At 40.4% G+C, this 15,675-nt stretch overlaps 1 protein-coding gene across 2 annotated transcripts in view; it reads right to left on the bottom strand.

Annotated features, from left to right (window-relative positions):
- The window catches only part of KLHL5 (kelch like family member 5), a 218,534-nt gene that overhangs the window by 171,491 nt on the left and 31,368 nt on the right, over positions 1-15,675 (bottom strand). For both annotated transcript variants that reach the window (XM_074992605.1, XM_074992606.1), the window contains exons 9-12: positions 5,148-5,233; positions 3,458-3,619; positions 2,121-2,260; positions 811-883 (exon numbers count right to left, since the gene is read on the bottom strand). In XM_074992605.1, the coding sequence (XP_074848706.1) occupies positions 811-883; positions 2,121-2,260; positions 3,458-3,619; positions 5,148-5,233 (461 nt within the window). The remainder of the gene's footprint in view (positions 1-810; positions 884-2,120; positions 2,261-3,457; positions 3,620-5,147; positions 5,234-15,675) is intronic.

Genomic DNA, 15,675 nt, shown 5'->3' with positions numbered 1-15,675 from the left:
GCTTTCGTGGGGCAGACCAGTTATTCAGATCTGGAAATAGTGCTGAAAGTGAACTGGCACACTGAATATATAACAGAGAAATAGAAAACAAAACAAAACAAATAAAATCTCTGTTATATATTCATCATGCCAGTTCACTTTCAGCACTATTTCCAGATCTGAAGAAGCGAGTCTGCCCCACAAAAGTTCATCACCTAGTAAATTATTTTAGTTGACTGCTTTTTTGTTTTATCTTTGATAGAATTAATCTTCTGTGCAGAATCTCTGCCAGTTTCATGAAACTATTTCAGAAGGGCAACTTTTTCTCCTTTGGACTGTGCCATATGACTTACTTGTTAGGTAAGTTAAAAAATATTTTGTGGTGGAGTTTATCACCTCTATGCTCCTGGTACCCATAAAGGATATCCCATTTCAGGTCTTTAATGTTGTGTGTGTGTGTGTTCTGTTTTGTTTTTGTTTTTATATAAAGGTGCACATAAAAGAAGGGGCTGAGTGAGGGGTGGTTTCAGTTCTTGGACGTATATAGACTATTCAGCGGGAATGGGTTTGAGGAATGGCGGAAAAATACCTAGCAGTATGGCTCCAGTGGTTACATAACTAGCCTAAGGAAGGCAGGACACACAAAATCTAGCAACACTGGTGGATCTGCTGAAAGCATGTTTTGGATATTGTTGGGGTTGCAGAGGACTCCAGTCTGCCCTACTGCTAGTCTTGCACAGTAAGCCAGTTTTCAGAAGGGATGAGGATCTCTGTTAATGAGGTTATGTTTATAAAAAGGAACAATTAAAAGAAAATGCTCTCATATCTTACCCCAGCTGCAGTTAAAGAATCAGAAAACTTCTTAGATAAAGACAACACTTCATTGCACATGGCACTTGTTAAACTGGTTCAAAAATAGAAAAGAGACAAATTTTAAAAATACAGTCTTGCTCCATCTCAAAAGTCAGGAAACCAACTTCTCTCAAAAGTGAAAGTTCTGCAGACTATCTTGCTTTTAGTTAAACAAATTTTATCTTAAAGAGTCCTGGGGGTATATTGCTCAATTGACTAGTAGTAATAGCATGACTGACATTTTATGCTTCACATTTAAAAAATCCAGCATTAGCTATAGAAGGAGACAGGATTCTAGACTAGTTCAAACACTGGTTTGTTTAGATATGGCAGGGCCTTTTGTTATTGTTTTTTGTTTTTTGTATTTTTTGTAAAAATACTAGACTTTTAGCCTAATTATTGCTTTACTTAAGGTTATACCAAACCAATGACTAAAATTCCACTGGAAATAAATATTCCAGACAACCAGCTAAAACGAGTACAATGATTTTTTCCCCTCTGCAAAGCAGCGTAATGTGTTAATAGAGGAAGCACTGCCTAGTAGTTATAGCACAGGATTGTTAAAGAGAAGATATGGTTCTAATCCCAGCACTGTCACTGACTTTTTGTAAACCCATAACTGACTTGCAAGGAGCAGAACATTCTGGCTGTAATTCATCAAACAATTTAAGCAAGTATTGGATTTTAAATAAGTACTTTGCAGGATCGGAATGCTCACCGCCTTGTGGGACCATGTCTTTAGGGGTTAATCCAAAGTCCACTGAAGTCAGAAGGAGTTTTTGCATGACCTTCATTGGGTTTTGGATTGGATCATTAGATCCCAGTTTTGAAGCTTTGGATACTTGAAGTTGCATGCCCACACCTGTGTGTTGGCAATGAGCTGGTGATGAAAATCACATAACTGCTTAGAAATACAAATTGATGTTTGTGTACTTCGGACAGAGTACAACTGATGAAGTCCCATTACATATTACAAAAGCAAATACTGTGCATGCTTGTACACTGCTTTTGGTAGTGCTAGTGAAAAGTGTATGTAAAATGTGTGTGAACATTTCATCACAAATATAGCCACAAAATGCCATCAATCATGCATCAGCTGTGATTGTTGTAGTATATGATATTCATGTCAAAAAATAACAGGTAGCCTATGATTTGATTGCTTTTGAAAATAGAGTGGCAGAAACTCTAAAGTCAGTCCTGTTTGTTGACATGGGATCAATAAAACTAGGTGAATGTTAAGTAAGTTCTTACTAATAACAAATATAAGAAATAAAAATAATTATATTCACTTCATCAGAACTTTTGCTTGGTCCAGGGATGTCTTTTCTACTTCTTGCCCATGAAGAATTAACTCTGCTACTTTATGAAGCTGTTCAATACAACGAGCTGTTACCTCAGCAAGGCTTTCAATAGACAGCATGTAGATTTCCTTAAGTGACACAAAGAAAAAGTAACATAATTTACATAGACTAAAAAAGAGGCTTTGTAAACTAGGGCAGAGTACAAATTGAGAGATACTAGTGCATGCAAAGCCAAGGAATATCAGCTCTTATTCACCCTCGAGAAAAAGGAAATCTCTACACTTGGCAAAGTAAGGGCCTTGTTCTTGTTTCTCTCTGAGAACTGGAAAGGCAACACAGCCATTCTTTTTAATGGCAACAGAACTGAGCACAAGTAATTTCTATAGTGGAGTTTTTCTGATGTTGAAATTGAGCCCTTAACTCTCACAGAATTTACTCTGATTGCATAGGGAGTTGAGAGGGTCATGCCATTCCCAAATCACACATACACCGTGAAAATGAATTAGACTCAGAGTCCTGATAAAGAATTCATTTTGCTAGCAACAAAGTGACTATCCATAAAACCCTTTCCAATTTCAAGTCTCAGCAGCCCGGCAGCATCTTAAAATCTGCAATAATGTAATCTATAATATATTCAATACAACTCGCCTTCTTACATTTTAAAGTGTAAAATTTTTAAAGGGAATATAATGGATTTTTTATTTGAGATAATTAAAAAAGCAAAATTTAACATTATCATAACTTGAATTAAGAAATTCAAGCACAGCTAACTGTATCAAAAGATGGCAATAGTATCAATGGACTTATGGAATATCTTTTATTAAAGATATTTGTAACTTTTTGGTTTGATAGAAAATAATCTTGCTACTTTGTCCTCCTGTGATTTTAATTATCCATGAGTTTAAATATAAGTTGATACTCTTTTTTTCATTTACCGGCATTTGAAAAAAGAGCCACTGCCAAATACTGAGACTTTACATATGGGACTTTGCTACTGACAAAACCACCATAGGATTCCCCCCCACCTCTCCCAGAACTGAACCTTTGTGTAAAAAGTGTAACTGGAGGCTTTGATTTTGTTTTTAAGTTAAAAAAAGTTACTATTGGCTGACTGTCTGATCCTGTTGACATTTACTCATGGAACAATATCATAGTCAAAAATACTTATAATAGAATCAAAGAACTGGAAGGGCACAAAGTCCAGTCACTTGCACTCCTGGCAAGACTAAGCACCATCTTGTGCTCTCATTTAGTGCATCTATGTCAATAAGGTTTGCAGAATTGGGCTCATTTTTATGAAAATTCTCCTTCCAGGACTCTTGTACCTCCACAGTTCTGTTTCTTTTTTCTTTTTCTGTTTTATCTTCTCCTTCTTGTTCAGTCTTTTCTTCATCCTCTGTTTTAGTTTTTTCCTCTGACATATCTTCCACGTCTAGTGATGTGGAGAAGTTGGTTTCTTCCAGCCAGTCATGAGCTTTTTTCCTAGCCTGACAAACATGCCCCACAAAAAATTCCTTATTGTTCAAGTGTGAAAGATCAATTAATGTTATTGAGACACAAGTTAACAATGCATTTATTTTGGCAGTTTTACAGTTCCACTCAAAATTCTTATTTACATTGGGCATATGAATGCTTTTGAAAGAAGTATATATTTCAAGTAAAAAAACAAGTACGTGGGAGAAAATTTTTCTGTCGAATGAAGTATTGCTTGCCTATGGCCATAGACTGAATTATATTTTACTGCCCTTAATCTTCATATAGAGCTATCATTAAGACAGAGGTGATTGAAACATCAGCTTTATGCAGAATGTATCAAAGAAATAATACAAAACTAAGATGTGAGGAAAAAAGTGAAGAATTTTTATAAAGAAAGAAAATAAATTCTTCGAATAAACTAAAACAAGTCAACATTTTGAAAGAAAATTAGAAAGAAAACAATTGGAATTTGAACTGCAGGTAATTGAATCAAAGTTGGAAGAGTATCAGTAATGCCTTTCCAGCTAACTGATGTAACATTCATCACTTTTTTAAATGCCAAGTCTAATTACAATGGACAACATTTAGGTTCACCTTAGACTGTATGGAGTTTTAACCCAGATAACTGAACATGCTGAAGGCTATGTCTAGTTCTGAAGCTGAACTTTGTCACTGGCCAGTAGTGGCAAACCTACACCCAATTAAAAACTCAGGGCTTGCTTGTGCCAGCTGACTCAGATTTGGGCAAGGTGCTGTTCAATTACAATATAGATGTTTAGACTTTGGCTGGAGCCTGGGCTCCAAGATCCTGCTAGGTGGGAGGGTCACAGAGCTTGAGGTACAGTGCTCTCGAAATAGTGAAGTAGCCAGTGTTTTGAAATAGTGCCCCAGGATAAAGCCCAAGGAGCAAGGGAGGGGGTGAGCTTTAGAGCCCAAGCTACAAATTCAAAGAGATATCTACACAGTTGTTTTGAGAGTGCTAGCCTGAACCTCGCTAGCCTGAGGCTATGTCTACACCAGGCTAAGAAAGTCGACCACAGATACACAGTTCTAGCTATGGCAATTGCGTAGTTAAAACTGACATACCTGTGCTCAGCTAACTTGGTTGTCTATACAGGGGAAGGTCAACGGAAGAGTTCCTCCTGTTGACCTCCCTTACTTCTCATGTTTTGCACATCTCTACTAACATGTGAAATTGAACCTTGGAAGATTGACCCTGAGTGGGTCTTCTGGGGTGGTGTAGACCTGCCCTGAGTCTGTTCACCTGTTCCAGGAAGTGCAGACAAAGTAATACAGCAAAGCAAACTCCCACGTAAAGATACTTATTCTATCCTCTGAAACGTTTCACTTTGAGACAAACGCTGCACCTCCCATCCCCCCTGCCTCCGGTTCTAGTCTGACTCATCTAACCTCCTCTACCACAACTTACCAGCTCTTTGTCATTCACTCTATGCTCTCTGATCGATCAATTTCAGAGCAGGGCCCATTAATTCATCATTATACCAGGAAGTGGAAGCAGATTCTGTAACTTGCACCAACCTTATTAAGTTTGTCAGGGGTGGCAGCAACATGCAATTCAAACAGCAGCTCAGTAAGCATGCTAACAAACTCTTCTCCCACGTTTGCTACAAAAGGAAATATGATAATTTCTGTAAGAATGGTGTGACTGCTAAAGTAGTCAAAATGAAATCAGAAAGATCATATCCACATGCATTTCTCTAACACTACAGAGCCTGCATTGATTAGACCAACAAAATGTGCATGTCTCCACTCTTCATTGCATCAAGAGGAAAAAAAAGCTGAGAAGGCATAGGCAAGAACTAGATGCATATTTTTAAGAACAGTTAGACAATCACCTATAAGGGACGGTCAAGATATACTTGGTCCAGCCTCAGCAAGGGAAGATAGACTAACTCAGGAGTGGGGAACATTTTCAGGTTGGGGTCTGCTAACCCACAGACAAATCAGTTGGGGACCACACAAGTGAGAAGCGACTCTCACACAAAAAACACTCAGCGATGTGGAAGAACAACAAAAAAGGAGGCACTCCCTTCATTTCCCTTGCACACCACCTCCAGAACCTAGCGGGGGGACAGGGCTAGTACATTTTGTGGGTTCCTCTAGGTTCTGGGGCTGGTCTGCAAGGGGAATGAAGGGTTCGGTGTGAGAGGTGGCTGCCAGGAAGTGGGCTTAGAGAATGGGGTCTCAGTCAGAGGGAGCGTGTAGGGGCAGGATGGGAAATGATAGGTCTGGCTGGGAGGGAGGGTGCAGGAATGGGCTGGGTTTAAGTGATCTGGGCAGGAGTGGGGTGCAGGGGTGGGCTGGGGTTGGGTGATATGGGCAGAAGTGAGCTGTGGGTGGGTTGTCTGACCAGGAGAGGTTGTAGGAATAGGGTGGGGAACTGCGCAAAAGTGAACTTTAGGAGCAGGCTGGGGTTGTGGGGTCTGGGTGGAAGGAAGGGTTCAGGAGGGCTCAGGGTGCAGGGTTTACAAGAGAGGGGTCAGGGTGGTGTTTCTGGGAGGGAGGGGGCAGGAGCAGGGTGGAGGTCAGGGCAGGAGGAAGGGCACAGGAGGGAGTGGGCTGGGGGTCTGAGAAGGAGGTGGTGCAGGAGCTGTCTGGGGGCATGGGGTCTGGGTGATGGAGATGCAGCTTACTTGGGCAGCATCCCCAGATCCACATGGCTCTGCACCCCCTCCTTCCACTTCCAGGCACTGCTTTCTGTTGCTGTGATTGGCTGAAACTCTGACCAATCAGAACAGAGAGATGAGGCCTCAGGCAACACTGCTGCTGCTGCCCCTTCCCTTTCCCCAGCTGGCAGAATGGCAGCGAGTGGTAGCAACCCCATGCAGAGCTGCTCCCACCCACCACCCTGGCAGTGCCCATGGGCTGAATCCAGCCCTGGCTTGCCTGAACTGGGCCATGAGGCTTGGCGATCCCCCACCCTCCAACTCCACCATGAGCAGGATGCTGGGGAGGGGAGCCCTGACCCTCAGGACCCAGATCCAGCCAAGTCACAGTCCATGTTCAGACTGTGGGCTGAGGGTTCCCCGCTCCTGGACTAACTGATTTCTCAAAGTCCTGTACAGTCTTCATTTCTATGATTCTGTACAAGTTACAAGTCTTGCCATAACTCTTCAGAATTGCAGTAGGTCAGCAGACACCAGGGAAGAACACATACATCCCCAAGAGATAAGCCCTTTCTCCCAGTGAGAGAGTACACATTGTAACAGAGCAGCATAATCAGAGTACATACAGGAAACTCTTTCATATCTGGCATTCTGTCATCCAGAACTCTCCATAACTGGCATTTTAACCATAAGTAAATTCGAGTTTCCATTTCCAAAAGTACAGTATAGAAAAAGTAAACACAAATACAGCAAATAAAGCATAAGTCTACCATGTACAACACATTTTTGTTTGTTTTTAATATAAAATCTTGTTTTTCTTTAATGTTATGCATTGCTAGGTATACCTCTCCATTATCTAAAATATTTGAATATCTGGCAACTCCCTGGTCCTGGGGCTGCCGGACATGAAAGAGTTTACTTTATGAAAAAGGGTATTTCCTACTTATTCATAGATTCCCAGGACTGAAGGGATCATTGTGATCATCTAGTGTGCTCTCCTATATAACACAGTCCACAGAATTCCCTCAAAATAATTCCTGTCACTCTTTGGGGACAATGGCTACAAAAGATCATTTCCTTTTTACCTAAATTGAACCCTAGCTAAACAAAGACTTTTATTTTTGTGGTTAGTCTATTAGGCAGGATTTTCATTGTAGAATGTCTGTGAGTAAACCATTGATTCCCCGTTTTAGTCATACAGATTGCTACATTTGCCTGTGACAACTTAAACAGCTATCATTGTTTCCGCAGAAGCTATGGTGTTGTTTCTGTGGGGTTCCCAAGATGCATATACTTCACTATCTTTTAGTTTAACTTTGGCTTCAAAGATAAAGCTTTCCAAGATGACCATTTATGATATATGCTTGTAATATTTTATCTATATAATCTCCTCAACTATCTTTGGTTGGTTGGTTATGTTCACTAAGACCTGCCTACAATGTGTCTGGAATCCACACGAACATCCTTCTGGGGAAATATGAGTAAACACAGCTCTGTTAGAAAGAGCAGCTTGCTTGATCTGACAATGCTACTGATGATGTTCTCAACTAAGCTTGACTAAACTACAAAAACTCATTGAAATTTGTTATGTCCTCACTTTTGTTTGTTTATTTACTAACCTGGGATGCATTTTCCCATCCTTACTCTAAATCGGGGTCGGCAACCGCCAGCATGGGTGCCAAGAGTGGCGCATGAGCCAATTTTCACTGGTGCATGAGGCAGGAGCTCAGCTTCACCCTTATTCTCCCATGCAGCCAGGAGTTTGCTCAAACCCAGGCCGCCTGTGCACTACCAAAACACCAGGTAATGCTACCAACCTCTGCCTAAACCATAAAGCTCTGCATCTTTATGTATTTATTAATGAAGCTGTTGCAAGTACGACTGTTAGTAACTTCGAAAAGTATCACCAGCACTTGGACTGTATATGGTGGTCAAAAGGACAACTTTCAGCACTCTGCCTCAGAAAGGCTGCTGACCCCTGGACTATGTCATGGCAACAAGCCTAAGATCCCTAAACAAATCAATTTAGGTAAATAAATAAGGAAAAATAGAACAACAATCTGCTCTGGGAGGAACACACATCAGTGCAACCTTTGGTTTTGTAGGTAAGAACAGAATCATGAACCACAGTAAGTGGAGAATAGAAACCCATCAAATTATATAGACGTCACAAACGAGAGCTGGCTGAATTAGAGCCCTGCAGCAGTTAATAAAACTGTGCTCTGCGATGGGATAAAACGTTTACGTCATTAGCAGAATTAAATTTAAAGATGCTGGTTATCATATTTATTTCAAAGTGACAGATTATTGCCCTTTATAGGCCTATTAACTGTATTTTTTAAGTTTTATGGAGCTTTATACATTGGCTACACTCAGTAAAGACACTTAGGAAAGCATGTAGTAAATTCAGGAAGGGGCCTGGTATTCCTGTCTCACAGGGCTTCCTGAAGGTCATGAAAAACCCGTTCTCCCACCCTCCTTGTTTTTACGCCCTCCCTGAAAACCCCAAATTTTATTCTGGCTAAGAAAAGATAAATAGTACTTTAGCCTTAGGCACTCCCAGGGATATTGTCTGAAGGGGGCATTGCAGGGCAACATAAGGAGATGTGCACAGTGTCTTTGCAATGCTCCATGCGTGGCCAATCACAAGGGAAAAACACCAAAACTCACGCGTCTCTGGTGGTCATGCTGATGCCAGCACAGCCCTTGTGGAAAAGTCCTATAGAAAATTATCATTTTTCCATACAGTTTTTGAAGCAACCTATACAATTTAATTCAAAATTAGATTCTTGTATTCTTGTTTCATTACACATGATGCTATTGGAGGGTTCAAAATGTCTTTAAGGACTTATCCAGACCCCTTGTGTTGAAAGTGGGTGGGAAGATCTCTTTTCAGCTCAGTGGGCTTTGGAGCAGGCCAATAGAAACGATTACCCACTTTATGAATTTGCATTAGGTTTTAGTAACAGAGAGGTAGCCGTGCTAGTCTGTACTTCAACAAAACAAAACAGCAGAAATGTAGCACTTTAAAGACTAGCAAAATGACTTATTCAGTGATGAGCTTTCGTGGGACAGACCCACTTCATCAGATCAATCTCATTTCCAATACAGATGGACATTTCTAAGTGCAGAGGTCCAAAAAAAATTGCAATAAAAAATGACAAATCACATATATAGGACTGAAGGAGGGGACTGATGAGCAAGGGATGTTAAGATATCTCAGGCAGGACACTTAACATCCCCCACTTACCAGCCCTCTCCTTCAGTCCTATGTACTTGATTTGTCAGTTTTTATTGCAGTTTTTTTTGGACCTCTGTACTTACAAATGTCCGTCTGTATTGGAAATGAGATTGATCTGATGAAGTGGGTCTGTCCCACGAAAGCTCATCACTGAATAAGTCATTTTACTAGTCTTTAAAGTGCTACATTTCTGCTATTTTGTTTTATGAGGTTTTACAGTAATTTCTACAGAACCCTATTGATTTAATCTCTCTTAAATTATATAGGAATTTCCCATAAGGGTTTATCTTATTCATCATTTCACACAGTTTAAGACCAGAAGGGATCATTAGTCTTATGTCCAGTGTATCACAGGCCATTAATTTCATTTGGCTACCCTCATATTGAGCACAGTCACTGGGTTAGACAAAAGTATTTCAGCTCTCAGGAGACTCAGTTGTAGCAAAATAATCTAACTTGGCTTCATGAAAATTTTCAAGCTGAGAAGCAAAACATTGGGATGTATAAAAAAATGGCTGGCAACGTTTTTCCCCAAGGAAATTTCACACAGCTGCCTGTGAACATGTTAGAAATATCTGAAAGGAAAATGGGTCTGCTCTCCATTTCTCAAAGGTCAGATTTCTTTCTCCATCAGCTTCAGAAACTGTCTGAGGCCAGATGTTAAACACTTAAATATGTAATGTTTCTATAGTCTCCCTCAGCCTCTCATATTAAAAAAAAATGACATACCCTCTAAAGCAGTTTTTCTTAAACTTTTTAAGACCACTGAACAACACACAATAGCATTTTATGTGGAACACCTATGAAAATTTTCTTCAAAAAAATTGTCAGACCAAAATCAAACCAAACCAAACCAAACCCCCCCAACAGCAACATACAGCAAAAACAAGATGAAGTAGTTTAATAAGGTATCTTAGCAATGAAGAAGTAACGTTGTATCTGGTTTTAATGATAGAAAATATATACCATCAGTGCATGATACCAAAAAAGTGCCAGGTGCTCACGGTACACCTGGGAGTTGTTCACAGAACACCAGTGTTCTGTGGAAGACAGGAAATGCTGCTTTAAAGGGTACATAATCAGCAAGTGAAATTATTTTAAATTAATCTATAAAAAATGCAAGATGACATCATCACCTTGTTTGTAAACATCTGTGGACAGACATCATTATGATGGGTACAAGTTATGAAAAGCTTTGGTGTGAGAATTTCTGCTTATGCACTATGGGTAGCATTTGCCACTATGTAGTGTAAAAGTATAAATCCCGTTCACACAAAAGGGCTGCTCACAAACTGATATACAATATGCTGTATTATACTGCCTTTAATTTACATGAGGATATACATATACATGCAAATGGATCAGGGACTTAAGTAGTGCATAGGAATTGCCCTGGCCTTCTGCACTGGGGTAAATGTATCCAATGTGCACTTACTTTGGCTAAAGGAAATGAGTCACCTTGAAGATCAGCTGATCTTAATACAGCCTAAAATAACTGTAGCATGCTCTGAAGACCATTCTCTCGCTCCAAACTGCATTGAACATGTCTGTGATTATTATCTCCTCTGTCACAAGGGAGGAAGTATTTTCATTTTCTAACCAATTTGTTTTTGCAGAGCAAAATTAATTATGCTTTTTGCTTCAGTGTTTATCTTCAAGGTGCTCCATGTGGCTTGGTATCAGCATATCAAGAAGATTGCTTAGTGGATAGCTTGGTGGTTAGAGCACTGGTCCTTTAAATGCAGGGGGGCCTTTCAAGGGTCTGGGGCACGTTAGATAAAAATAAATCTGTCAGGGATGGTGACAGGTCCTGCTGTGAGTGCAGGAGACTGGACTTGATGACCTTTCGAGGTCCATTCCAGTTCTATGAGATATGTATGTATATGTATGCTTAAGAATGAGGGTGTTGATTGATAAATGCTCTCCTCAGGCACAATGGAACTTTCCACCTTGTGCTGGAGAGAGAGCATTCTCAAAGGCTGATCAGAGGCGGTGGAATGAAGATCCCATGCATTAAGGATCATCACAGACCTCACCACTTTCCACTGCAAGTGCAAGCCACGTTTCTCTGACCTGCTCTCACCAGTATAAACTCAAAGTACATTTATGGAACAACAACCTACAACAACTCACAGTACATTTATGAAACAACAACCTACCTAACTAAAACAATCCACTGCACACACAGTTTTCCCTTGGGGAGGGGATGAAAGGATAAACCACGAGACAGATGTTAGTCCCTTTGCTTAATAAACTAATCATACTAATGGAAGGTGCTTGGAGACTGCAGTGGTGACAACAATATGTAGAGAACAGAAATTGCTGCTGCTCCAAGTGGTGTCAACAATGAAATGTCTCCAGATCAGTGTTTCTCAAACTTATTTGACCACAGAACACTTTTGGGCTTAGAATATATGGATGCAACACATACATGCTGGTTGTGGGGTGGAGGTGGGGTGAAGTGTTTCATACCGAAAAATTGCTGCACATAATGATCAAAAGTTGATGTAAAAGAATTAGGTTTGTAGATGTCTTTTATTTTACAAGGAACAAAAAATAACAAGAGAAAATCATCTGAACGAACAACTAATGTCTTTCTGATAGGAGGATGGTTAGCAACCCTATAATTAAGTATAAAAATTAAATACAAACCCAAAACCAAAAAAAAAAAAAATCAATATAATATCTCAAAGGAGGATGGTTAATGTTGTTCTTTTGTACAAAAATAGAAAGGACAATATTGTTCACAAAAGGCCTGTCCTTCCTTAAAGCTTAAAAAACATTTTTATGAAAAAGAAATGCAAAACAAATTAGGTATGGAAAAATAGTTCTAAATTTTGTGTTTTTATAAATCTGTGTGTGTGGTTTTTTTTTTACAGAAAACTACTGGAAAATCAAAATAAGTAACATTTTACAGTTTTTTAAATGGGAAGAGTGTTTTTGCATCTTTTGATCACAGACCCACTTAACGGTAAAAAGAACGCTGGAGAGCAGGAGCCTCATATCAGGTGCAACATCACGTCATTTCTCTGAACATGACTCTTGCCAAACAATCCAAATCGACACTGAGAAATTAAATCAAGAGAACATGGCGCTCCTTTGAAAGTGCTCTTCCACTCCCATTTCAGAAAGAGTGCCTTCCTTCGAAAGCTCCTTGCAAAAGAAAATGTGTGTAGATGCTCCACAGGCCCTTTTTTTTTTGTCCAAAAGAACAGTCCTCATGGCATCTGATTTTTCAATCCCTGGCACATTCTATCTAAAGAGCAGAGGCTGTGTGGATGCTGTCTTTTGAAAGAGCAGATCACTCCTTTGACTGGCTCTTATGTGTGGATGCACTCTTTTGAAAGAAGTTCTTTTGGAAAAGATCTTCTAAAAGGATTTCTTTCAAAAGATCGCTGTAGTGTAGACCTAGTCTTAGAATTTTGATACACACAACATTTCATATTTAATATTTTAGAAAAAAAATATTGCTAGCATCAATTTTTTTTTCATGTCTTGCTCACAACACACCCATTAATGCACCCCATAATCATAGAATCATAGGGCTGGAAGGGACCTCAGGAGGTCATCTAGTTCAGCCCCCTGCTTCAAGCAGGATGAATCCCCACTAAGTCATCCCAACCAGGACCTTGCCAAGCCAGGACTTAAAAACCTCGAGGGATGGAGAATCCCACAACCTCTCTAGGCAACACATTCCAATGCCTCACCACCCTCCTGGTAAAGTAGTTTTTCCTGATATCTAACCTACACCTCTCCCTTTTTAACTTCAGACCATTACTCCTTGTTCTGCCATCTGACACCACTGAGAACAGTTTCTCACCCTCCTCTTTAGAGCTCCCCTGCAGGAAGTTGAAGGCTGCTATTAAATCACCTCTAAGTCTTCTCTTCTGTAAACTAAGCAAGCCCAAACCCCTCAGCCTGTCCTTATAGGTCTTGTGCTCCAGACCCTTAATCATATTTGTTGCCCTTCGCTGAACCTGTTCCAGCACATCCACATCCTTTTTATACCAGGGGGCCCAAAACTGGATACAATATTCCAGATATGACCTCACCAGTGCCAAATAGAGAGGAACAACTACATTTCTAGGTCTGCTCAAAATGCTCCTCCTAATGCACCCTAGTATGCCATGAGCCGTCTTGCCTACAAGGGCACACTGTTTACTCATATCCAGCCTTTCATCTCCCATAACCCCTAGGTCCCTTTCCATTGTACTGCTGCTGAGCCAGTCGATCCCCAGCCTGTAACAATGCTTGGGATTCTTCTGCCCCAGGTACAGGACTCTACATTTCTCCTTGATGAACTGCATCAGATTCCTTTTGACCCAGTCCTCCAATTTATCCAGGTCACTCTGGATTCTCTCTCTACCCTCCAACGTATCCACCTGTCCCCCTAGTTTTGTGTCATCTGCAAACTTGCTGAGGGTGCAATCCAGTCCCTCTTCCAGGTCATTAATAAAGATGTTGAACAACACCTGCCCCAGAACTGAGCCTTGCGGCACTCCGCTTGAAACTGACTGCCATCCAGATATTGACCACAGACCACTACCCGTTGGGCTTGACCGTCAAGCTAGCTTTCTATCCATCTTATAGTCCAAGGATCCAAACTATATTTCCTTAACTTATGGACAAGAATGTTGTGGGAGACTGTATCAAAAGCTTTGCTGAAGTCAAGGTATATCATATCCACTGAATTCCCCATGTCCACAGAGCCTGTTACCTTGTCATAGATGCTAATCAGATTGGTAAGGCAGGACTTGCCCCTGGTGAATCTATGTTGGCTACGTTTGACCACTCTCCCCTCTTCCAAGTGCTCCAAAATGGATTCCTTGAGGATCCCCTCCATTATTTTCCCAGGGAATGAGGTACGGCTGACCGGCCTATGTTTGTTTTTTTTGCAACAGCATCACACTGTTGACTCATATTTAGCTTGTGGTCCACTATAACCCCTAGATCCCTTTCTGCCATACTCCTTCCTAGACAGTCGCTTCCCATTCTGTATGTGTGAAACTGATTGTGTCTTCCTAAGTGGAGCACTTTGCATTTGTCTTTATTAAACTTCATCCTGTTTACCTCAGACCATTTCTCCAATTTGTCCAGATCATTTTGAATTATGACCCTATCCTCCAAAGCAGTTGCAACCCTTCCTAGCTTGGCATCATCTGCAAACTTAATAAGTGTACTGTCTATGCCAATATCTAAATCGTTGATGAAGACAGTGAACAGAACCAGTCTCAAAACAGACCCTTGAGGAACCCCACTTTTTATACCTTTCCAGCAGGATTGAGAACAATTAATAACTACTTCTGAGTATGGTTATCCAACCAGTTTTCCACCAACCTTATAGTAGCCCCATCTAAGTTGTATTTGCCTAGTTTATTGATAAGAATATCATGCGAGACCGTATCATATGCTTTACTAAAGTCTAGGTATACCACATCCACTGTTTCTCCCTTATCCACAAGGCTTGTTATCCTAGCAAAGAAAGCTATCAGATTGATTTGACATGATTTGTTATTTACAAATCCATGCTGGCTGTTCCCTATCATCTTACCAACTTCCAAGTGTTTGCAGATGACTTTCTTAATTACTTGCTCCATTATCTTTCCTGGCACAGAAGTTAGACTGACTGGTCTGTAGTTTTGTGCATTGTTTTTATTCCCCTTTTTATAGATGGGCACTATATTTGCTCTTTTCCAGTCTTCTGGACTCTCTCCTATCTCCCATGATTTCCAAGGATGTTAGCTAAAGGCTCAGAAACCTCCTCTATCCGCTCCTAAAGTAGTCTAGGACACATTTCATCAGGCCCTGGTGACTTGCAGACATCTGACTATTCTAAGGGATTTTTAACTTATTCTTTTTTTAATTTAATCTTCTAAACCTACCCCTTCCCCACTAGCATTCCCTCTTCAGACTTCTTGGTGAAGACCGAAACAAAGAAGTCATTAAGTATCTCTGCCATTTCTAGGTTTCCTGTTACTGTTTCTCCCTCCTCTGCTTTTATGTATAGATGTGATTTGCTGACAGAAGTTTTGTCAGCACCTCTTTTCCGACAGTAACTTCTGTAAATAGATGCTTCTAGTGTACATGTAGCCTTGGCTTATTAGAGAGAAGTTCACTCCAAATTGTGTGTCTGCTGTCAACTCTCAATTCACTAGAACATGCTAATTTGGGTTGAAGCTTTTTTTTAATTAAACATATA

The sequence above is a fragment of the Carettochelys insculpta genome, chromosome 4, assembly GCF_033958435.1.
Source record: "Carettochelys insculpta isolate YL-2023 chromosome 4, ASM3395843v1, whole genome shotgun sequence".
NCBI classification, from domain to species: Eukaryota; Metazoa; Chordata; order Testudines; family Carettochelyidae; genus Carettochelys; species Carettochelys insculpta.
Note: the sequence above shows the minus strand (reverse complement) of the source record. Positions and strands in the feature narration are given on the sequence as shown.